This window comes from Aethalodelphis obliquidens, unplaced genomic scaffold, assembly GCF_003676395.1.
Source record: "Aethalodelphis obliquidens isolate GAN/ISIS:26980383/991018 unplaced genomic scaffold, ASM367639v1 scaffold30, whole genome shotgun sequence".
Lineage (NCBI taxonomy): Eukaryota > Metazoa > Chordata > Mammalia > Artiodactyla > Delphinidae > Aethalodelphis > Aethalodelphis obliquidens.
The window spans coordinates 42,331-67,098 of record NW_020837974.1 but is presented as its reverse complement, the minus strand read 5'-3'; the positions used below and the strand labels follow the sequence as shown (position 1 = coordinate 67,098).

Here is a 24,768-nt window from a genome sequence, read left to right as displayed (position 1 = left end):
GGACCCTCTGGAGCTGGCTGAGCACCCAGGGCTTGCCCTGACGAGGGGCGGAGAGCCCAGGGGCCAGGGACCAGCATTTCCTGGAAGGGCACCTGCAGCCCAGGAGTCACGGCCCTCCCCCACCCTGGCCTCGGGACTGCAAGGCAGGGAAATGAAAAGGTGTTAAGGCTGATGACTTCCTGGTCAAACAGCAGCTGAGGAACGAGGCAAACCACGGATTTAGTGTCTGTTGAAGTGAAAGATGGCCTTGGCAACGGCGACTGGGGTTGAAAAGGGAAGAAAGGTAGAAACTGGTGGAAGTGGGAAGGGCCAGGGTCCGAGGAAGGTTCGGGTCCGCTCCTCCTGTCAGGAAGGCCCTGGAACTTCACACTCCACCTGGCTCAGACAGTCAGATGGAGCCCCAAGGCCACCAGAAAGCAGGCCCTGGAGGGCGGTCCCTGATACCCTCAAAGCCCAGACCCGCTAAACCCTAGTGAGAGGCTGCTTGGGACCAGTTCTTGGGGCCTCCTGCATGTCCCTCTCCCCTTCCTCTCCAGAGCTGACCACACCCAAACCCCCTTCCTTTAGAGGGACTTCCCTTAGCTCGGAAGGAAGCACAATACTACGTGATAGTGGTTATTCATACTAAAGTGAGAATGACTGCTATGTTGACCTCTCCCAGGAAGTCTGTGATCTAAATCCCCAGAATCTGTGAATAGGCTGCCTTAAATGGCAAGAGGAACTTTGCAGGTGTGATTTAGTTAAGGATCTTGAGATGAGGAGATGATCCTGGATTATCTGCATGGGCCCTATGTCATCAAAAGGGTCCTTATTAGAGGGAAGCACAGGGAGATCTGAAGCCAGAAGAGGCTACACTGGCGGCCCTGAAGATGGAGGCTTGGGGCGGGGGGGGAATCTGTTTCCTTCTCTAGCTTCTAGAGGCGCCTGCATTCCTCGGCAGAAAGCCAACTCCAGAGCCTCCAGAAGCCCACAGCCCACAGATCCATTTTAGATTTCGGACCTCCAGGACCGTAAGAGACCAAGCTTGTGTTGCTTTAAGCCACTAAATTTGTGGTAATTTTTTACCACAGGAACAGGGAAGGCGTATGGAATCTTTGGCAACACGAAAGCAGCACAAAGGACACAGTGATTTAGCAACCTTGGAGAGGTTGTGAAATTCCGTTTGTTTCCTCCAGATCTGGTCACGCTGAAATGCATTACACTTTTAAGAAGTGACGCAGAACGTTTTGAGAGAAGCACCTCTGTTTTCACATAAGCTGAGGGGGCAGAATCCGACGCGCATCGTGGGCCCTCCCTGGGCTGCACGATTTGTGCTTGGGGCGCCCCTCAAGGCTCTGATCTTTGCCCCTGTTTTAATGACACAGACGTCTGAGGTTGGGAAAGGGCGAGTGACGTCTGCAGAGTCACATGGCTGGAAATGGCCGGCCCTGGGTCAGGACCCGGGTGTCTGACCCAGTCCTAGGCTCTTTCTTTAGGCCCCAAAGTCAGACATGGCTCCGGGTGTGGGTCTCGAAAGCCTGCGTTTCCTCTGGGATCAGAACCGCCTCTGGGCACAGCGAGGCCGGAAGACGCTGGCTGCCAGCCGCCAGGTCAGGTGCCTAGGCTCACAGGGGACAAGGGGCTGCAGCCCCAGAGGTTCGGCTGCAAGAACCGTCCCCATGTCCCCAAGAAAGGTCCTGGTTCCTGGTGGGAGGAAGGGCCCACCAGTGCGTCCAGTTCCTGCCAGACGCTTGGCCCAGCTCCCAGCAGGTCTGCACTGCTGCACCCCTCTTAACAGCTGTCAGACCCCTTGTCCCTCCCACAGACCAACAGCCCCCCTGCTGACCTCACTGCTACTGCCAACATCTCAGCATTCTTTCACTTGTGGGAAAACAGAAAACTTTTGCTCTGATTGAAAGCAGAGTAAGTTGGCAGCTTATGACCAAACCCACGAAGGGATAAAAGCCAACATTTATCCAGCTCTTACTCTGAGCTGAGCGCCCTGCTAAGTGCTTTCCGCGCGTTCACTCTCTGCGTCCTCACGACCCCTGTGAAGTGTCCCCGTCCTACAGACAAGGACACAGCCAGTGAGAGGTTTCAGCTCACCAACAGAGAGGTCCCGATACAGGGCCCAGCGCTGAGGTCCAATGCCCTGCGTTAGTCCAAGGGGACCCCCGGATTGAGATGGGGGGACTGGGCTGGGGAGTGGGCTGGACCATATTCTCTTCACTGGACACCTGGGGAGGACAACTGGTGGGGAAGGGTCTGCTCACACAGGCCTGCCCGGGCTGCCACCCTCTCCAGGCTGACGGAGCAGGTGCGCCCTTGGTGCCTCTGTGAAGTGGGGCAGGTAAGACGGCTCAGGGGTGACGCCGCCAGGGGGAGCAGAGCCCCGCCGTGCCCCTGCTGCTGGCTGCCCCACCAACCCGTGCCGAGATGCACACGGCGAGCCAAGGCCAGTTGAACGGGGATGCGGGAGCCAGGAGAGAGAACGGCAAACCGTTGGGTGAAACTTTGGAAAAAGGGCAACGGTGCAATTTGCCCAGGGCACACACAGCTGTCACAAGGCTTTTCCGTGTCCTTGTCAGAGCTAAGGGCCCCCGAGATCCCTGAGCCCAGATGGGAAACAGGCCCAGAGAGAGGTGGGCCACACATACACCTCTTGTGTGTCGTGCAGAAGGACCGGCATCCCAGGCCCAGCAAGAGAGGCAGAACGAACGAGAGCGTCTCCAAGGCCATGTGAGAATCGCGAAAGGCACCCCTTCAGGTGTCTGCAGGTACCCGCTCGGCCCCGGAGATGCTCACAGACGGACGGCGGTGCTCCCGGGGGTCCTCCCCTGGGTCCCCGTGCACCCAGCCTCCTCTGACCCTCTTCTATCCATTATTCAGTAAGCTACTGATGACAGCAAACCCTCCTGTAGAACTTTCTAGCACCTGGCTCTGCTGTCAACGCTCCACTCACACTGACGCACGCAGGTCAGGACTCTGGGAGGCAGGCAGTGTGACTAGACCCACCTCACAGGTGAGGCACTGTAGCCGGGTCACGTGCTGGGAAGCGGCAAAGCCGGGCGAGGCACGTGGACCGGAGATCCTGGCGGCGTCTGTATCCCCACCGCCTCCTCCTAGTTCCAGGAGCTGGGGGCCCAGGAGGCGCGTGGATGGGTGTCCTGCAGCTGCTGTAACAGATGCCCACAGACGTGCTTCACACAACAGGAGTTCACCCCTCACGGTTCTGAGGACCGGGGTCCAAAATCAGGGCGTGGGCGGGTCACACTCCCCCAGGGGCTCCGGGGGTGGCGGGTCCCTCCAGCCTCTTCCAGCTTCCTCGGCCCCAGCTCTGCCTCCATCACCATATCCCTCCTCTGGTTTCTCTGCGTCCAAAGCAAGGACACACGTGACTGCATTTCGGGCCCATCCAGGGGCCCAAGGCGACCACCTCGCCCCAAGATCCTGACTCCATCACTTCTGCAAAGACCCTTGTCCTAACCAGGTGGCCTGATGTCCTGGGGGCAGAGGCCACCGCAGGGACGAGGCTCTGGCTCCCGTCCCCGGGCCAACCTCAGGGGCAAAACACCCAACGAGACAGACGCTTGCTCGTTCCTCCAAAATGCGCAGTGGATCCGGACTCACCCGGCGCAGGCGAGGAGGCAGAAATCAGCCTTTCTTTCTCGGACAATCTTCCCATCACTCACACGACAGCAAGCGAGCACCTTGTCATTAAGGAGATATACTAAGCTGTTTAGTATCAGGTTTTCGGCTGGTAGACATTCTGGAAGGGAGAGGAGGCCGCTCCCTGGCAGTTACCTCGGCGAGACCTTTCCGTCAGTATCTCCTGCCAGTTGTGGCAACGCTTGTCCTGGCCCCTGCGGGGGTGGGGATCTGTTTGGTAAAAACACGCTCTTCCTATTGAGAACCTCCAGCACCTGTTGTCCACTCCTACCAACCTATTTTCTTTGGGGGCAGGATTTCCCTGAAGGCTATGGGCCTCATAATGACCACACCCAGGGACGGGTTCCCCCAGCATCTTGTTACTCGCCCACAGACCTGCCCATGCCTCGACCGGCCACGCCGTGAGCCACAGCCAGAGCATCAGGACCAATCAGCGATTTGCCGCCATCAGGTGATCACGAGGGGCCTTCACACCCGCTGACCCCCTCCCCTTGGGTCTCCAAGAGACATGGCGACAGCTCTTCAAAGTAGGACACAGGGGACAAGTTGCTCATTTATGGTTGGGTGGAAAAATTAACTCAGAAGAGACTCAAACCTCTTATGGTCAATTTCATGAAAACCAATTAAAAAACAATTCAAAGATCTGTAACTGCAAAGAAAGTCTGAAGTCGTTTCCATTTAAAAATAATTGCAGTGACTCAGACTTGCGTTCCAAAGCAAAGGGTCGGGGCGGGGTGGGGGGTGGCGGGGGGAGATTTGCTTGAAAGTTTAAGATCTATTGTGTTTTAAATACTTTTCTGTCTGCTCATCTGGAATTTGGGGACGTGACTAAGGAATGACATTAGAGTGCAAATGAATGCTCTGTCCCTGGCAACCATGAACACAGGCCCCTAGTTCTTCTTTCCGTACTTAAGCCTCCGTTGCTCATCTTTTTATTCAAGGTAAAAAAAGGTGCTCAAATCTACTAAACCGTGTATTAAATATTTAGCACCAAGGCTACTGCTGTGATGTTGTTTTTCCTGCTGAAGGAAAAACAAAGTCAATCCCGAGCGTAGGGTCGATTCCAGCTTATTTTCGAGGCTTTTTAAGGAGATGTCAGGTCTGCAAAATTTCCTTTTACGGTGTAAAAAACAACCAGCTGACCAAACTGCTCTTGAGATGCCCGACTCGGTTTCTTCTCTGGCATGTGGGAATGAAGACCAGAGTTTCTTTCCTTCTTCTCACCTTCTGCCCCTTTCACGATAGCCCAGTGACGGCCCCCAGAGACCCTAACACCAGGGAGAATCTCCACGCTGCCGCTCAGGAGGATGTTTTCGGAAAAAATGACTTGCTTGCATTGATTTGAGCAAAGGGGATAATCTTTTCCAGAAGCTTCCAAGGAAACATTTGTCATGGTCAGCTGGGGCGGGCGTCCTGACGAGGCTGGGGGGACCGGGAGATGGCACAGCCCCCCACCTGCTCGACAGCGGCCAGAACTGTGCCCTCTGCAGGTTGTACTAACTTCTTACCTTTACCCACTTCCCTGCCTGCCTCCAGTAGTTTCCTTTTTCTTTTCTTTCGTCAAGCAAAGGAATCCCAGCTGCAGGAACAGCCGTGGTCGCCCGAGTCAGGGAGCTGTGGCCGCTGGTGAAACAGCAGGGTGTTTGGGGAGCCTCAGTGGCCGGGCCCTGGCCACTCGAGCCCACGCACAGTGGCGGCCCAGCATAACGGCCAGGCCAGCCACAGGGAGCCACCCGGGAACCTGGGGCGGGCGGTCCCCTTGGCCACGACGCTGGCCTCGCAGCTCTGCGGGCAGCCATTCCCTCCCTGGGCCTCTGGGTCCTGTCTGAACGGGCTAGGATGACGAGCCCCCGGGGCTGCAGTGGGGACCAACTCAATGAATCCTCCCGGCGCTCAAGCATGCCAGCGCCCAGGGCACGTGGGAGGCGGTGGTGCTGCGCTGCCTCGGACCCTTGGGAGCCTCTGACTGGGCAGCATCAGGCCAGCCCTTCCTGGGGGCCTAGGAGCTCAGCTGGTCGGGGCAACCATGTCCTCCACATGGGGACACGGGGACGCTTGGACCCCGGGGAGAAGGCTTGCAGTGGACCCTGGAAGCGAAGCAAAGATTGGAGCGGGAGAAGCCCCTTCTCCAGAGACCCTTCCCCGAGGCCCGGCACCATGCTCCTCAGGCAACAACCCCCCACGTCTCAGGTGAGCCCCTCTGTCCCCCAGAGTCTTCTCCTGCCCTCTCGTTTCCTCAAGACACTCACTCTCAGTGATGGTGGATCTCGAAGGTGGACAGCTGACTCCCCAATGTGCTGTCGGGCAGAGAGCCCAGGGTGGCCGTGCAGGCTCAGCTGGGGTCCTGGCTGCTCTGCCCCGAGCCTCCACTGGGCCAACAGCTCTGCTCTGCTGCTGACAAGCTTGGGAGAGTCTCTCAAAAGCCTGTCATGGGTTGTTACTCGTTTTTCAATTAATAAAGTCCACGGCTTTCTGACTATAAAAATAACCCATGAAATTGGAGACAACCTAAGTGTCCTACAACTGGGGGCCTGTAAGGCGATCAACCACGTGAGACATGGTGTCTGTTCATCACTCCCAGTGGCACGGGGAGGGCACCGTGGAGACGCACCAAAGACCAAGGACTGGACCTGGAATAGCTGCTGGAGAGCCCCCTGCACGCTCAGACCCTCACAGGCCAACCGCAGGACCCGTCCACCCACCCCCGTCACAGGGCCTGTGCTGGCCGAGGAGGCCCCCCTGGGCCTGGTGCACTGGGCTCTGCAGCTCTGGACTTTTCTGTTTGCACCACCCGCAGAGGCCAGGATGGCCCTCAGAGGTCCCGCTCCTTCCTGCAGGGGCCACGTGGGGACACCAGGTGCTGCTCTGAGCCCGCGGGAGCCCCGCACAGCGTCCCTGCCGGGCTGTACACGTTAACTGCAGGAGTTTGGCGCCCGAAGCTCCCCTGAGTCCACTAGGCCCTGTGTGTATTGGAGACATAGATGGTCACACCCAGGGCTCAGTGGGAGTCAACTGAGGTTGTGGACAAACTGCAGGGCACTGGGCAGCCCCGGATATGGAGCGCAGGTGGGGCCCTCCCCCAAGGTAAGTGCAGGAAGGGGACTCTGGGCGCCAGCAACCAGCTGAGGTGATGAGACCAGGCCAGCGGGGTGCAGAGCTCCAGAACGACCCGGCGACCCCATCTGTACTTAAATCCCACAGTGGCTCAGAGAGGGAACGGCCAGCCCGGCTGCCCTGCTGTGTTCCTAGTGTGGCCCCTGTCACCGGCAAGGACGCCGAGGCCCAGGGGAGCTCAGGGCCCACAGGAGGTGGCACCTGCCTCTCTCAGCAAAGGAGGCAGCTCTGTGGCTCACAGCCCAGCCCCCGCTGTACAGGATCCATACGGCATGTCTGACGGGAGCATCAAGAGATTAAATATAGGAGAGGCGCTGTCTGACTCATATATAAATCGGTCCTGGAGACCAACACGCAGTACAGGGTCATGGACAACAAAACTGCATTTTACACGTTAATCTGGGATAGCCGCTCAGCATGCAAGGCCGTAGCGGCACCTGTGCTGCAGTAACAACGTGGCCATGGCTCCCGCCCTGGCAGCCAGGAGCCTCTTTAAATCCTCTCCTCGTAAAAGTGATGAGTGCAAATAGCGTGCAATTGTTTCATGCTTTGATAACGAGGCACCGAGCCCCAGGTCCACGGACGCGGTGGCCACGTGGGGACCACGGAGAACGCCACCGTAGACCCTCTGCCTGCCAGCCCTGGAGGGAGGGGGGAGGGAGGAGGTGTCGGGGAGAGCCAGCCCCTCCAGTCGTCTCCCACATAACTGTTCCAGGGACAGATAACCTCACAGAGTCAAGCCCCTTGCGACTCCTGCCCTGTGTTGCCCCAGAGAAGCTCGCCCCACGAGGTTGTAGCAAGTGGGCTCCCCCGGGCCTGTGCTCACGACAGCTGGATGCGGTCCTAGTGAGGAGGCGCCCCAGCGAGGGGCAGGGCCTGCTCAGGGCCAGGCGGTGGGTCTGGACCACCGTGTCACTAACCCAGAGGCAGTGCAAGCACTGGGAAGACAGCCGAGAGGGCGCCCGTCTGAGCGCCACACCCCGCTGGACGCACTGGTCATCGGGAGGCCCTGGCGGGGCCTGGAGGGCAGGCGGTTCAGTGAGGCTGCCCGCTCGCGCCCCTGGGCCCCAGCGCGGGCCTGAGCAGGGCTCAGCAGGCTGAGGTGCAAGTCACCAGGGGAGGCCCTGCCCTCCAGCACTTCCTGTTCTCAGGCCCGCGCTGCCCCCGGCAGGCCAGGCTGGGGGTGGGGGGCGGCTCGCGTTTCTGCGGTGAGAAGGGCTGGCTGGCCAGAAGGGGTTTCTGCAGCTGCCTCTGTGTGTGCACCTCGGCTACAAGGAGCTCCTGGGCCTCAAAGAGCTGCTCAGGGATGGTTTCTCTGGGAGATGCGCGCAGGCGCACGCACACACACACACACACACACACACACACACACACACACACACACCCCTGTTCTTTGCAAAAGTAATGCAGGTACTTAGAGCCTCTTCACATGCGATGCCTCTGGGAGGAGTGGGCAGCATGGGCGCCTCCCCAGTAGAGACCCCGGGTCCAGGGTCCCCGGACGGCCGAGTCTCGGCCTGATGGTGCCTGAGAGGCCTGGGACCTGACGTCCGAGACACTGGAACCAAGCCCTGGCCGGCCTCCCACGCCCGATTCACGTTTAAACCCCCTGAGCCTCAATTTCCTCCTCCTTGAAGGAGGGCTGGTGGTAAAATTAAAACATGACGTGTCAGCTACAGGGGCACTGGCTTCGCCGGCCAGAGTGGAGGCTGTCAAACCCTAACAGACCTGAGAAGGTGAGGGAACGGGTCTCACTGGCGTGGACAGCGTGGCCGAGCATGGTAGCCTCAGGGAGACCAGCCGTGGCACGAACAAGGAGCGCGTGGTGGGCACAGGCGGCCATGTGTCCCTGCAGGGCGGGCAGCAGCCCCCGGACGGACGTGCAGACACAGGCCCCTCCGCCCGCAAAGCCACACACGCGGCTGTCCCTCCAGACCAAGGCTCCCAGAGCAGGACAGAGGGGAGCTGCTGCCCGCAAACAAAGGGAGTGAGGCCCCAGGGGCCAGAAGTGGGGTTAGGCCTGGCCTGGTCCAGAGGCACAGGGCATTCACGGCCTGCGACCTGTCCAGGCTCCGTGTACGGCCATCACAGACACTGGCATCAAGCCTGGGTGCCACACCCTGCCCTGGAATGAGCTGCTGGAGTGTAGACCACAGGATGGCTGCCCTGGACAGCGGCTCTACTGAAGCCAAGCTGAACAGAGCCCGACCCTGCCACCCAGCACTGCGCTCCCGGCACAGCCCTGCCCCCAGACGAGCCCTCAGAAGTACTAGAGCGGTCAGGGCAGCTCCACTAACAACATTCTTTAACTGAAACCGCCCACAAGTCCGTCAACAGGAGAGGGATGAAGAAACCGGAGGTTTTCACACAATGGAACGTGACTTGGCCACGAGAACGAGCCACGGGAGAGGCATCTCTCAGACGCGTGGGCAGCATGGGTGGGGGCAGGGGGGCGGGGATTCACTCGCTGGGAACGGGGTGGGGGGGCAGGAGCCACCCTGGGAGGAGGAAACTGCAGCGGCCACAGGGGTCTGGGCGCTGTCAGTTGGTCCTGACCTGGTGCTGGTTTGCTGGTTACCTGGTCACCTGGTTACTGGCGCGTGTTGTAAACACCCGCTTACCATCTGTGCGCATTTCCATATGAACGTTCCAACTCAACAGAAACGTGCATTTTAAGAAGGCGGGAAAGTGGGGAATTACAAGTGTCGGTAAAGCTAAAATTGTATTGGATTTTACCAGCACTGATAATATTTGCCCTTGATCTAACCGACCCCCCTCATACAACACACAGAGGAGATCCAGGCAGGCGGGGCGGCGGGTGAATCCATCAGCCGTGAAGATGAAAACTCTTTCCTACCTTTCGTCACCCAGGCACTGGGAAGAGGTGCGGGTATACACGGAATATAGTCTTACCTGGATGTTGGAAAGGGTTGAATTGTGTTCCCCAAAATGGGATGTTTAAGTCCTAACCCTGGGGACCTGTGACTGTGGCCTTATGTGGAAATAGGGACTTGGCAGGTGGGGTTCATTAAGAAAAGGTCATAGTGGATGAGGCTGGCCCTGAGTCCAGTGACTGGTGTCCTTATAAGAAGAGGGAATTTGGACACAGACCCGCAGGAGAGACCATGCGACAACAGAGGCAGAAAAGGGAGTGAGTGACCTGGCCACAAGCCACAGAACGCCAAGGATCGACAGCCACGCCCAGAAGCAGGAAGAGGCAGGAAGGACCCTCCAGAAGCCTTCGGGGAGGCGGTCCTGCGACACTGTGGTTTCTGCCTCTGGCCTCCGGGACTGAGGAAGAAGAGCTTCCTGACTCTCTAAGCTGCCCGGGTAGTGATGCTTCCCGACGGCAGCCTGGGACACTCACACGGTGTGGACGCACAGGGTTAGAGCTCAGCTGTTGTTATAAATTAAGGAACCAGAAACGAACCCACACGTTAACGACATCAAAGACGATGATGACCACTGCGCTGAGATCTGAGTAGGGACAGTGCAGTGGTCACTCCAGCCACATCTACTGCTGGCCAGTGCCCTTGGGTGCCCTCGGGCACTCTGAGCCTCAGTCTCCTTGTCCACAAGGTCTGTGGGGTAACAGTGGCCTCCCTCTCTGGGTCCGTGAGGCACTGTGTCTGGCATGGCGCCCTTTCCTGCACCCACGACCTCGGTCCCATCTGCCTCCAGGCTGTGGGGGTGGTGCCTTCTTTGGGGGCGCCTTCCACTGTCGCCCCAGCTCCTCAGCCCTGCCTAACAAGTGCTCAGTGAGCCAGACTCGACCCATTTCAGACTCACTGAGCCTGGCCCGTGGGGTTTTTCTCTTCTTCTGCTTTGCAAGTGATGCCGGGTCTGTGGAACACCAGCGACCGGCTCGTCTGTACTGGAGGTGTCGTCTTGCTGTTGGAGCTATTTTCCCCTCAAAGCTACCTCGGGGGCAGGTGTGCTTTCCTTCCCTCCCTGCGTCTGAACACGCTTTGGATCCCAAAACACACACGGCACAGAGGGCGCTGTAGCTCCGGATTCCAAACGCTCAGGAGGCGGCCCGGCTGTTTTGGTGAAAACGGACCGTTAAAGCAGCCTCGCCAGGCCGCGGGGAGCGACGGGTCGCCTGCTGGCAAGTGACCTGAGCAGAAGCGCGGCTGCAGCTCCGCTTCCAGCCTGCATTCAGCTGCTGTGCCCTAAATAGCCACTGCTCAAGCGCACCAAATAGTCATCATCCCTCGAATGTCTGCAAGTCACAACTGCAAACTCCAGCTCACCAGCCAATCAAGAGCAAGGGCTGACTCGGGGAGGCGACTGCAGTGGCTCCGGGAGCCCCGCCGGTGCTGAGTTCACCGTCTTCCTTACTGGAGATACAGAGGTCCCCTAGGGCAGGGGCCCGAAGCCTCCTGTAATCCAGCCTCGTGCAGCGTAAGGCAACCAAGGCCCAGAGAGGGGAGGGAGTGTTGCAAGGTCACACAGCAAGGACACTCTCTACGGCTAGGCCTCACCTTCTAGGCGCCTCCACGTGCACCTGCTCCCTGCCTGCACCCCCACCCCCCACCCCGCACGGCCCCGCAGGCCACTGGCACCTAGGTTGGAAGGCTTCACTCTCTCAGCCCCGACCACGTCCGTCACTGTGCCCAGGGGGTCTTCCTCTCCCAAGTGTCTCTAAGAGCCACGCTCATCCCCCATCCTCACGCCTCCTCAGGCGCAGACGCCAGCACCTCCCATCCGACACCCGATTAGCCCTCCCACCCTCCCCGTATAACGTGGCTGACTGACACTCCTGGAAAAAATCCCAACATCCAGGCCCAGATGCCCTGCAGAGTCTGACCGCTGCCCCTCTCCAGCTGCCTGGACCCATCTCCCCTCGAGTTCTGTGCTCAAACACAGAACCGTCCCACAGAACTTCCTGTGATGCTGGGCGTGTCCAACACGGCACCACCAGTTATGTGCAGCCCCTGACGCCTCAGGTGTGGCTGGTGTGCCGAGAGACTAGGTTGTAACTTCATCTCACTTAAATGAACCTCAGTATAAACAGCCCCGTGATGTACTCTGCACAACAGCACTGGTCCTCCAGACTGTAGAAGCCGCCCGGTCCTGGACTGTGCTGCCTCCTCCAGGCTGTCCTCCTGAGTGTCACACCTGTGCTCAGGCCTCAGCTGGAGGTCACTTCTGAGAAACTTCCAGCTGCCTCCCAAGTGCTCACCAGCCCTCAGTCTCCCGTCTGCCGTCAGTGGCTCGTTCTCTTGTTCGTTCTGCAGACGTACGTGTGGCACCCACCGAGGACCAGGCCCTGCGCAGTGGAGCAGACACACCGCTCTCCATCCCACCCTAAGCAGCAGCAGTGCCGGGCCTGAGTCACGCCCGCATTCCCTGCACCTGGCAGGAGGCCAGGCCGGGCTCAGTGCTCGTGGGCTGACTGAACGCGTACCTCTGCCAGCAGGTGGTCACAGCTAGTGTTACGGGCACACCTGGACGCTTCCTTTCCAAGAAGCAGGTTGAATCCTATTGCAAAGCCCGTACACTCTGGTGCATCTGCCCAGCCCCACCCCATCTTGCCAAATACCAGCTCCTCCTGCTTCCTTCTATAAACTTGGTGCCCTGTCTCCTAAACCAATCCAACAGAGTTTAGACCTCAAACCTCTTCCTACAATGCCTTTGTTGACAGATGGATAAACTGAGTCCCAGTAAGGGGGTGAATTTACTGGAGGTCACACAACAATGGCCTTGCCAGGCCTGTTGTCTCTGTGGATAAACCAATGCTTCTGAACTTCAGCCACACACAATCACCTGCACCACTATTACCTAGCATGTACATTTTTCGATATTACAATTTAAATACTACACCAAAAGCACGAGCTACAACAACATAATAGTTAAATCCAACATCCTCAGAATGAGAAACTTGTGCCTCAAAGGACACCACGTATGTGATAAGGGTCTTATATCCAAAATATATAAAGAATTCTTACAATTTACTAATGGAAAGACAATGAACTAAACAACAGCAAAAGATGTGAACAGACATTTCTCCAAAGAAGATCTAAATGACCAACAAGGACATGAAAAGACACTCGACACCACTCGTCAGTAGACAACTATGAATCAGAACCTCAAGGAGACACCACGTCACACACCCACCAAGATGGCGAGGACCGAAAAGGCGGATAAAGACAAGTACTGACGAGCAGCACGTGGAGGTGGCTGGTGGGACCACACGATACGTAGCCGCCGAGGAAAAGCGTCTGCAGCTCTTCAAACAGTCACACTTAGTTATTATGTGACCCAGCAATTCCACTCCCAGGCATACAGCCGGGAGAAATGAAAACATGTCCACCCCAAAACCTGTACATGAATGTTCATACAGCGTTATTCATACAGCCAATAAGTGGAAATAACTCCAACGCCCATTAACGGATGAAAGTACAAGTAAAATGTGGCCCATCCACACTGGGGAGTGTTGTTCGGCCACAGAAAGGAAGGAAGCTCTGACACCGGCCACAACGTGGATGAACCCTGAACACATGATGCTCAGTGAGAGACGCAGACACAAAGAATCAGATAGTGTGTGATTCTGTTTACATGAAACTCCAAGCTGGCCAAGTCCACGGAGGCAGAGAGTAGCCCAGCGGCTGTCCAGGCCTGGAGGGAGGGCAGCATCGGACAGGCTTTTTCTGGAGCAACGAAAAGGCTCTAAAATTGTGGCGATGGATGCACGGTTCCGTGAATATACTGAAAGCTACTGAACTGTAGACTTTAAGTGGCTGAATTATGAAATATGTAAATTACGTCTTGATAAAGGTGCTAAAAAATCTTACTTCAACACTAAAGCCAGAATACTCAGCAACCCATGGGCTAAGGCCCTATTTAAATATTTTTCAATGTCTATTAAAAATATATACCCATTAAACTTTAAATGGTGGGGCTTCCCTGGTTAAGAATCCGCCTGCCAATGCAGGGGACACAGGTTCGAACCCTGGCCCGGGAAGATCCCACATGCCGCGGAACAACTAGGCCCGCGCACCACAACTACCGAAGCCCGCACCCTAGAGCCCGTGAGCCACAACTACTGAAGCCCGCACGCGCCTAGAGCCCGCGCACAGCAACGAAGACCCAACGCAGCCAAAAATAAAAATAAGTAAAATAAATAAATTTAAAAAAAAACAACTTTAAATGGTCGTGCACAAACCACGTAAATTACACTTTGCGGGCCCCCCAGGCTCTACCTCCACCTCAGGGCTGTTCCTCTCTAGACCCTCTCAGCATACATCCTTCAAGATCTCAGAGGAAAAGTACTACCACCTAATTAATTCAGAATCTTCAACTTACATAGCTCTGGGCGCATCTGGAGACGACTTACTGGACTGTGGACAATACACCACCGAGACGGGGGGGCCTGTGTGGCCGACGGGGCGACAAAGACATTGTGGTTTTCAGCTATCGTCCTGGCTTCCTGCCAGGGAGGGGTCCAGGCCCACCTGTCACCTGGCCGTCAATGCAACATCTGAGCTCGACCCCGCCTGGCACACCCTCCTCCCCACACAGTTCCATACTCACTGTTGTGACATCTAGAGGCCTGGAAGGGGCCCCTCTACTCAAGCTCCAATCTGAGAGGGCACAGAGGAGCCCACGGTGGCCAGAAAGTTCTAGGAGGAGCCCCCTCCCCTCCAGAACCTTCCCCAAGGAGCCCACATGCAGCCTAGGCCTCACCTCGCCCACATCACCCCTCATGAACATTGGGGTTCTGTCCTGTGTGAACCAGGCTGGCCGTCCGCCCTGGTCACGGATAGCTGCTCCTTCTGGGGGGGCCCATGCCCTGGAGCTTTGCCGCAGTCCCCACCCAGCCCAGCAGCCCCACATGACCTGAATGGCCTCATGGGCTTTTGGGGGTGCAACCCATGCTTTAAAAACAATGAACCGTCTCAACAGTGCAAAAAAGGCCCTGTTTGGTAAGGTAGATAGCTAGTGGGAAGCAGCCGCATAGCACAGGGAGATCAGCTCGGTGCTTTGTGATCGCCTGGAGGGGTGGGACAGGGAGGGTGGGAGGGAGGGAGACGCAAGAGGGAAGAGATATGGGAACATATGTATATGTATAACTGATTCACTTTGTTATAAAGCAGAAACTAACACACCATTGTAAAGCAATTATACCCCAATAAAGATGTTAAAAAAAAAAAAAAAGGCCCTGTTTGAAACTAACCAAAGATGGCAAACAACTGGGCCCATGCGGGACAAGCAAGCCCCAGGACCATCAGAGTGGACATCACAGACCACAGCTGCTCATTTCCGGGGTAGTCCCTTCTCCACCAGCCCCACAGTTTTCAGGGGCCACTGAGGGGTTCGTTTTGATTTTGGTAGCAGTTTCTGTCTTATCTAGAATAGGGATCGGGGTCAAATCAGCTGACCCACTAGTTTTAGAAACAGAGTTTTACGGGCACGGCTGTGCGCATTCACAGACATAGAGTCTGGCTGCTCTCGGGCGAGGAGAGCAGAGCTGAGAGGCTGAGACACAGATCACACGACCTGCGCACTCCCGACCACAGCCCCTCGCGCCTGACCCCCACCGGCCCGGCACTTACTTCATGGGTTTGAACAGTGCTTGCCCGTAGTTCTGGAAGGTCATGATGAGCTTGAGTTGTGTGCCCCCCGACTTCATGGCTGCAACAGGAGGGAAAGAATACAGGGTCACCTGCTGCCTTGGGGCAGGCCCGTGAGCTTGATGATGCACTGCTCCAGGCTCTGGGGGGACCCCCGGGTAGCGGTGGCCTGAGGCTGTGGGGTTAGGTCAGGGTATGGGTGCAAATGTGAGGGTCGTGGCGGTGGAGTGGGGAGGGTCCGGGACCAAGGCCCGGGGCAGGCAGATGTTTCAGGGTCAGGAAGCGCCAACCAGGGGCTGGAGGAGCCGTGCTGAGGAGGGTGGACGGGGCCTGGGAAAATGGGCCTACGGCAGAGGTGGCGGGAGGTTGCCACACTGGAGGGTTGGGTGTGCGGTGGCCCCAGCTGGCGCCCTAGACGGTGTCTCCGCTTGCTCCGACCTCGGCCCCCTCTGTTGAAGGGGGCTCACCACACCCACCCAGCCTCCCCCATGGGGCTGGGGGCAGGGCTGAGACCCACTCGTCGGTGCCTCAGGGGACTCAGGTGAGCACGGGGACGCCAGCAGGGCCACTGACGTTGTGCCCTCGGCCTCGGCCAGTTCATCTGTGAAGTAGGACCAACGTCTGTCCTTAGGGGTCACGGTCAGGACGCTGGTCCAGCTGTTTTCACAGCCCCTGCCTTGATTTAAGGGTCAGAAGAAGTGAGGCCTGGCCCAAGGACGGCTCAAGTTTGGAGAATGTGACACCAGGAGCCGCTGGGTTCTCTGTTCTCCCCGCCCACCCCATCGCCACGGAGAAAGGCGAGAGCGCGTCCATTTACAGGCACTGAGGGGCCAGCCCCATGGGCACCTGCCCCACGTAAGCCTGTGCCCTGGCCTGGGTCCTCGGCCCAACTTGGGGGTGCAGCCCAGACTTCAGGCCATGACACAGGCCCCAGGATGTTCGAGAAGCAACAGCTTCCGGCCTGGACTACGCCTGACGCCGTGATTTGCTACCCTCCAGCTCACCCTTATGGGGCAGTTCTGCTTACTTGCGAGGGAAACCACAGCACTGCCCCAGGTAGAAACCAGCTCCCGCCCTGGACTTAGACGGAACCCAGTCGGAACACACGCCTACTGGATTCCGGGGCCGTGGCTGCCAACGGTCCAAAATGGAGAAGGCAAGCGCCGGGGGTGCAGCTGGGCCAGCAACGCACAGGTTTTGTTTTTGACCTTCAACCCGACAGCGGAGAGACACAAGGAGGACCTCAGCTATTCACCGCCTTCTCCGGGTCCCCTGGGGCGGCCTTTGTCCCTCCTCCAGGATGACTGAAGGCCCCTCCGGCCCTGGGCATGGGCGTCCAGCTTACTGGGCATTTTCAGTTCCCTTCCTCCGGGTCAGTGGAGCCAGGCTCCGGGGACTGACGCGGAGCACGATGCGGTGGTTTCCCCGGGGAAGGAGGGGGACTGTAGCCCTTCTGGGCCCAGAGCCACCTTCCTGAGCAGCCCGCTTATTAGGCAGGGCGGCCCTCCGGCCCCCTGGGCTGCTGTCCTAGCAGGTGAGTGAGCGCCCAGGACTTCTGTCCCGTGGAGCCGCGTCTCCACTGCTCGGCACCACCCAGGGCTTTGGTGGAGCAACTGTGGGGTCTGTGCTTCAGGCCAGAGGCTGCCCGAATCCTCTTCTGCTGAGTGACTTCTTTTTAAGTAACTCCAAGTACAGAGTAGTTAATTGTGTCATTTATTCTTTGCATCCATGATTGTGCACAACAGTGATTTAATTATCAACACTATCACTGGCCCAGCCAAAGCCTCTGCAGGCCTGGCTTCAGGGTCCTGAGCCTCTTTAAAGGCAGCTAATAGCCATTGCTAAGCAGCCGGGAGGCCAGCTCTAAAGAAATCTCCGCTGGCCACATGAGTTTTGTGAGTGGATCAAGGGGTTCTGAACGGGGCGCCTTGACGGAGCTGTTCTGAGGGAAAGCATCGGGGGCCTCGCAGGACCTGTTCTCATCGCCACACCACTTCTGGGCTCACGTTCCAAGACTGAAGTGACCATCTGGGTCCAGACACAGCCCAGAGCTGGGGGCGGAGATGTGCTGACCATGGGCAAGGCTGCCCTCCCGGAGGCCTGCCCCCCGATTTGCAGGGTGGGGTCAGGAGACGGGCTGGATTTCTAGCTCTTCTTCCACTTTAAGCTCAAAAGGACGGACGGCGCTGTTGAACCCTGACTCCCAAGGCAGGTTCCCGGCTCCCATGGGGCCTCCGAGGGCTGCACCCCCCCAGGCCACAGCAGTGCCAGGGGCAGGGCCTCCAGCAGCAGACAGCTCTTGTCCAGGGACCCCGGTCTGCAGACCCACCCAGTGGCTCTGCTAAGCTAAGGGCCCAGTCAGAGGCTGCTGTCTCAGCAGCTGGGTGTCCAACAAAAACGACCAGCTGGATGTGGGGGCAGACACCCCCGGGGACGCCTGCAGCCTGGCCGGGCCAGCCCTCCCCTGCTCCCCGCCCAGCAGGAGCCTGGGCCTGGACACTTGCAGCCATGCTCCCGGGGGCTCCACTGGGCTCCAGGTGAGAAGATGTCCTGCTTCCTCAGGAAGAGGGGCCTCCTCTCAAGTGTGAACTTGCTGGGAGCACCTCCAGGCACAAAGCCGCACACAGTGGGGCTGAGCGTCCGGCGGAGGCCTTCAGCAGGCTCCAGCTTGCCCAGTGCTGGCTGCCCCACGCACAGGTAACGAGCGGGGACGCTGCCTAGCCTCTGCTCCCATCTCTTCCTCACCAACACCTCTCAACAGCCCTGGGAGGCAGGTTTCATGGGTCCACGCTCGTCTTCAAAATCTCTGGGGCAGAAGTGTTCAGGGGTTTTGAAAATTTCAGATGACAAGAGTTGCAGGTGGTGTATCCATCCCACAGATCCTGTAGCCCTGAGCGGGTCGGGGGAGAACCCCGGAATTAAATGCACTCCATGGGAACATTCACTCCAAGTGAGAAAAACAAGGGTTTAACAGTCTCTCATTTTAGGCTTTGCCTCCATGTCCGTTCATGTTGGGTCGGGTTTTGCTGTCAAATGGGTTATGATTTCAGATTTGCAAGCTGGAGATTACAGGGTCGAGGATATGACCACGTCTGTGATCCACAGGAGACGTGGGGAGGCCCACAGAAGTTAACCCATCTGCCCAGAGTCACGCTGACTCGTGACTGGGGGAGCCGGGACACACCAGGCCTGCTGTTCGCTGTGGGTGATGATACCCGGGGTCCCACCAAGTCAACCTTGCCATACTCGTCAGGCACCTGTGAATGCCAGCCTGGGCTCTGACCGGCCCACGGCCCCAAGGAACATGCTGGGTTAGGACCACCTAGGCCAGGGTAGTCCAGTGGGTGAGATCAGCTCAAACAGCCCACAGGACACAGATGGGCAGGCACTCACCCCAGGTCACCCTGCCAGGCGCAGAGCAAGCCAAAGGGGGTGGGGGTGCCCCAAGGCCAGGCCCCTGGGAGAATGGGGGAGGAGGGTGCCCAGGGCGGGCAAAGCTGCCTGTGAGCCCCCGAGGGCTGTCCTTGGCCTCCGGCGGCTCCCTGGGCTCCTGGGCTCCTGGGCTCTGCTCTCTGCACAGGGCAACGTCCAGTGAGAGCTGGGAGGCTGTCTGTCCCCTGAGGGGTATGGCGAGCCTGGCTGGCATGTGGGATCCTTGCAGCCCTGCCTCTAACCAAGACCCTGCACAAAGCCTGAGTTAATACTGTACAAGCCTGGGTGCACTGTCCATCTTCTTGAAATAAGATGCAACGTGCCCGAGCCCACTTGACAGATGGGAGACTGGGGCGGACAGCAGCCTGCAAGCATGAATGCTGCACTTCCCTAAACCCCAACTTTAAAATGCTGTTGTCATTTTTCCGAAAGGCCCACGCTCCCTGCCGCCTTCCATCATGGAAGCCTTCGCCCCATTCAAGACCTGGTCCTCCCAGGTGGAGGTCACCACCTCGTAATCACTCTCGACTTTATCTGTCCATCGGCATGTGCAGGTCAGGACGCAGCAGAAGCTTGTTGAGGCTGGATTCACCCCCAACTCCCACGGCCCAGAAAGGGGCCCTGGGATGCAGGAGGTGCTCAAGAGAATCCACTGAACAGATGACAAATGGTCATCGCATTGGATGTTTCTCGAACAACCTCGTCTACTCAGGAGAGAAGGGGACACCCCGGCTGTGGCCTCTCCCTTGCAGTCCTCTTCGTCCGCACGGATTGCCTTCCAGCACAGGAGGAGGGCTGGGTGGGGCTGGGGGCCGGGAGGCACTCAGATTCCTCCTGGGCAGCAAGAAGGAGGGGAGACCACCGTCGTGTCCCGGCGAGTTCTCTCTCAGGGTGAACAACCATATGCCAGGGAGAAGGGTGCTGCCAAGCAGCTCAGCACCGGGCGGAGCACCCAGCACAGCGTCTAAAGCGCTCTGGAGACCCGGGCGCCAGCCTCACAGGCAACTCCCGGCTCCCCGGCATCAGCCCAGGTTGGCAGAGCCCCTTCAGCCTCAGGATGGCCCAGACGCCAGTAAGACAGTGCCTGGAACCCTCTGCCCCCAGCACGCGTGCTCCTGGGGCCTCCCTCCACCCTTCGCGCCTCCTGGGACTGGCCCTCCCACCCAGGGCCTCTGCCCACCCACTCTGCCCTTGGAGCTATTAGTGACTCATCGGGACCTTCACAAACAGTTGCCTACAGGCCCGAGAACAATGGCGTCAAACCTCCACGCTCAGAAACCACTGCCGGCACACCTTCCTGGAACCAGTAACTGGATGCCCTGAAACTTCTGATTCAGCAGATCCCAAAGAACTCAGAGGCGTCTCCTCCAAACTACTCCGTGTATGGGGCTCTGCCCTGGGTAGAGCTGAGCCCTAGTCACTCCCCGCCCACACGAACCCCAGGAGCACCAGGTGGGCTCTGAGGCAGAGCCTCCCCAGACAACCAGAAGATGCCGAGCTCTCCAAGGCGTCTCCCTGCAGCTGCCAGGGGGGCCTCTTCTTAACCCGCGGGGGGGACCCGTGGGGCACCCCCTGCAGCAGAACAACAGGACTGGGGGCGGCGTATTGCCCCGCCATGCTCATCTTGCAACAGCAGAAGACGGCCTCCTGCTGCCCCCAAATACTGAGAGCATCGAAGGCCTGCAGGCGCCTCCTCTGGGAAGGCTGCCAGTATAACTCGCCCGCGAGGTGAGGCTCCAGCAAGGAGAGCTGGCCGGGCAGGGAGGTCACCTACCAACACTGGTGATCTTCTGGGCGCCGAGGTCACGCAGCAGGGCCTCCACAGCTGGGTTGTGTCGAGAGTACAACTCATAGCGGTTGATGCCGATGTGGAATTTGAGCCAGTTGGGATAGGAGTCCACGGCCGTGTCCCCTGTGGGTAGGAATTCATCCTCAGGACCTTCGTGTGGCCTGCACAAATGAAGGTGACCCAGGTCAACAGGGAAAGAACAGAACAGCAAGGTCTTGAGATGGATGGGGGAGTTGGCATCGATGCCAAGGTTTTCACTTTGGAGCCAAGCAAACATGGATTTACTCAGAGGTGCCTCTACTCAAACAGGGCCCTGCGACGTCCGCACTTTCTCTGTGGCCGTTGTTCCACCAGCTAATAATATATTTGAAGGCCTGTAATTCTCACTTACCCTTGGGAGACGCCACAGACAGCTCTAACTAAAGCAGACCAAACCCAGACCGTCAGCGCGAAGCCCCGCCGCGTCTGGCCCAGGGTCACTGAAACACCTGACAAGCATGATGTCAGCCTGGGGTGCGAGGGGCTGCCGGCTTCCTGGGGGCAGATGAGCCCAGTCTGGCGGAAGCCTTCGCTGGGTGCTCTGCCTTGGGACAGCAATGATTCAAGAGGCTAAATTTGATTTTCAGGAAGCAGCCGTGGGTGGGGAGAGAGGAAAGTGGCACTCACTCCAGCCGAGGCCCAAATTGAGGACCTGCTGCCAACGTGGCCCATCCTTGTCTCTTGAGCCAAAGGGCCAGGCCCTGTTTGCCGCTGGAGGGAAAAGCGGAACTTGTCTAAGCGCTAATTCACCTGCAAGTGAGGCCTTTTCAGCCCCAAGTTCTGCCCCACAATGGACACGATGGGTTACGAGAAGCTGCCCAAGGGCCCCATCACTGGCCACTGGCCCTGGGCTCTGTCTCTCCTACAAAGAGGCCCAGGCCTAGCACACGGCTCTGCCTCTCAAATTTCTGAGCGTTTCCGTGAACCTGGCCAGCAGACAAAGCTCAGAGGCCACTAAACACCTTGGTGTGTTTAGACAGAAAACACTGGGTCTGGTCCAACTGCAAAGGAGAAAGGATTTTATGAGATGTTTTGGAAACCTGGCCTTTCCCCTCTGTTGCCTGTGTAACCTTTGCAGGTACTTATTTATCGCGACCTTGCTGTTGGTTAATATTTCACCACCCAGGGCAGCAGCATCTGCTTATTTTGATCTGTGTGGCTGAGGAGGGCCTGGGGGGGAGGGGTTAAAGCAGGACAGTTTAAAGAGATGCTACTGGGGGATGCTACTCGCCTTTTAGGAAGCTGTCACCCCCTTGCAGCCTGGGCAGGGGGAGAACCCCTTGGTTATGCCTCATGGGCGCCAGCATGCCCCTCTGCTAATGTTTTCCCAGGGACTGGTTTACCAGGCTCCTGAGGCCTCTCCAGACCTCCCCGACACGTCCAGCAGAGCGGTGCTGCCAAAAGCACCTGCAGGCAGCGGCTTCCCAAGGAAGCGCCTTCACTCACTGCCTGAGTCCCTTTGTGAGCCAGTGACCAGGGCCTTGCAGGCCAGCACTGCTTTCCTGTAAATGCAGAACTCACTCTTCCCGGCTCCTGCCTGCCATGTCTGCCTTCCAGGTCAGTGGCCACAGGAAACAGCTCCCAAAGCACCCAGCAGCCCTTCTCAGGGAGGCAGTCATTCTGGAGACAAAGGCAGTGCCCAGAGCCTGCACGCTGCCCGCCCCACAAAGCTCCCCTTCCTGGGGCCTCTGCCTTGGGGTCCACGCCCTCTGCGAGTCTCTGACCCTGAGCCTCTTTACACAGCGCCTTGGAGGTGCAAGGATCTTTATTCTCAAGGGGCGCTTGGCTGCCTTGGGTGTCGGGCCTGCCAGCACCCACCTCAGCAGCTGCAGCCCCACTCACCAGTCTGGGTTCTCCGCCGCCGCCGCCGCCTTGGGGTTGAACCTGATGTCGCTGTTCACGTTGAAGAGGACATCGTCCTCCGTTAGCGGCGGAATGGCTGCCTGGTACAGTGGGTGCTGGAACAGCCTGGCCAGGAGGGAGCCGTCCCCGCTCGGGCCGGGGGGCGGCACAGGTCCACGCGTCCCGTGGCCTCTGAGCAGCGGCCGGTGACCGGGGTCTAAGGGTCGCAGGGCGCCGGGATCCTGCCCCGGCAAGGCGCCCTCGACCGGTTCGGCTGCGGGTGGCAGTTTCTCAAGCGAGTGGGACGTGAGGTTGGAGGAAGGGTCGGAGCTGAAGTCCTGCAGGATGCGCAGTGTGTGCTTGTTGGGCCAGCCCGCGTCGCCGGCGGCGGAGGCTGCTGCCGGGGGCTCCCCCGGGCGTCCGCGCGCCTGGGCCCAGCCGGGTGCCGCCGCCTCGGCCGCGGGCTGCGCGCAGGAGCAGCCGGGTTCCCCCGAGGGCTGCGCTCCGCTCCGCTCCAGCTTGGGCAGCAGATCCAGCACGATGTGCAGCGCGCAGGCCACCAGGAACGCCATCAGGATGAGCACGCGGAATCTGCGCACCAGGATCATCTTCATGGCCCGGCGGGCGAGCGGGGCCTGGAACTCCGGGCGCCCCCAGAGCGCGCTCCGCCCGTGCCCTTCTAGTCTTGGCTTGGCACGAACGCGGTGCCGCGGCGCGGATCAAGGTCCATCTGGCGTCGGCCAGCTACTCGTCCCGGGGCTGTCCCACGCGTAGGGCGCCCACCGCCAAAGCGCCCGCTCGCCGGGCCATTTCGGGGCCGCTCCCTCTCGCCTCTCCGGAGCGGCCGCGCCCTCAGCCGGCCGGGCCCAGCGGCCCTCGTCCGCGAAGCTGGGGGCACAGCTCGGGGAGGCCCCGCGCACGTAGCGGCCCGCTTGGGTCTCCGGGGCCGCGGCCGCGCTCATCAGGCGCGCAGGGGCCGGACACTTAGGCCCATCTCGGCCAAGGCGCGGCGGCCTGGGGTCGGGGGTGGAGGCGACCGCGCGGCGCAATCCGATCCGAGGCTCGGCGAAGTCTCTTGCGCTGCTCCGTGGGCCGCGCTAGGCGCCGAGCCGGCCGGGCGGAGAAGGGGCGGCTCCTTCGGGCAGGGCTCGGTTCTCTCACGCTGCGGCCCGCAGGCGGGGACCTGGAGGGGAATGAGGGCGCAGGGCCGCGGGGACCGAGGAGGGGGCGGGAGCGGGGGGGTGGCGCACGGAGCGTCCGGCGAAGTCCCCGGGCAGGTGCACCGGCCGTCTCCGGAGCGCAGCCCCCGCACAGCCGAGCCTCTCCCCGGGCGGTCAGATATCCGAGCGCCGCGGAGCCGCCCCCCGCGTCAGCGCCCGCAGATTGGCGGAGCCGCAGCCCCGCGAGCCCGGGCCTACGCTGCTCCCTCTGTTTTCTCCTCCCCTCGGCCGCGCCCCGCGATGCTCTGCAGCTCCCGGCCCGCTAAAGAGAGGGCGCTTTCTTCCCGCGGTTTGCCCAGAGAAGACAGGAAAGCAGACGGCGCTGATCCCGCGCTGCGGGTTCTGCCGAGAAGGGCTCCCCGGCCTGGCTGCCGCGCCCAGGACCTCGGCCCACTCGGGGCAGGCCGCCGCCAGCTGCAGCCTCTCGGCTCCTCCCCGATAAGCCGAGGACCAGAACGCAGGCCAAGTCCCTCCCCGGAGGCGCTGGGCGTCTGCGCCGCCAGATGAGCTCCCTCTGGGCGGCGACCTTATGCCCCACGCCCCCGCCTTGGGCGGGTGCCGCGCCCCAGGCTGCCGGCGAAGGGGAGGAGGAGGGGGCGTTGGGGTCGCCACCGCGGGAGACGATGAGAAGAGCGGAGTGTTGGCCCAAATCCGGAGGGGAGGCCCGCACCGGGGCGAGGCTCCTGCACGCTGGGGCCCCATCCCACCTCGAGGGGACCACGCCTGCGCCTTAACTATGGCGGTGCCGGTGCCCCAGTTAGAATTCGCTTGGCACAGAGAGGTGCCCGGTGTGTGCGGGAGGCGGCACCTCCCTCGCTTTGGGCGGGACGTGTGTGTGTGTGTGTGTGTGTATCAATTGGCCTCGCCAGATGCGCAGAATTGGCCACCTACAGCCAGGGGCGTGGTACTTCTGTGCCCACACAGCTTCTGGACCCCCAGCCCGCAATAGGGAATTTTTTTTTTAATTAATTAATTTTATTTATTTATTTTTGACTGCGTTAGGTCTTTGTTGCTGCGCGCGGGCTTTCTCCAGTTACGGAGAGCGGGGGCTACTCTTTGTTGTGGTGCGCGGGCTTCTCATTGCGGTGGCTTCTTTTGTTGCCGAGTT

The 24,768-nt window shown here is 59.4% G+C and overlaps 1 protein-coding gene across 1 annotated transcript in view; it reads right to left on the bottom strand.

Annotated features, from left to right (window-relative positions):
• The window catches only part of FAM20C (FAM20C golgi associated secretory pathway kinase), a 36,114-nt gene extending 12,826 nt beyond the window's left edge, over positions 1 to 23,288 (bottom strand). The window contains exons 1-3 of the mRNA XM_027125523.1: positions 22,441 to 23,288; positions 20,545 to 20,720; positions 15,321 to 15,399 (exon numbers count right to left, since the gene is read on the bottom strand). Coding sequence (XP_026981324.1) covers positions 15,321 to 15,399; positions 20,545 to 20,720; positions 22,441 to 23,054 — 869 coding nt within the window. The 5' untranslated portion in view covers positions 23,055 to 23,288. The remainder of the gene's footprint in view (positions 1 to 15,320; positions 15,400 to 20,544; positions 20,721 to 22,440) is intronic.
• Positions 23,289 to 24,768: the final 1,480 nt, after the last annotated feature.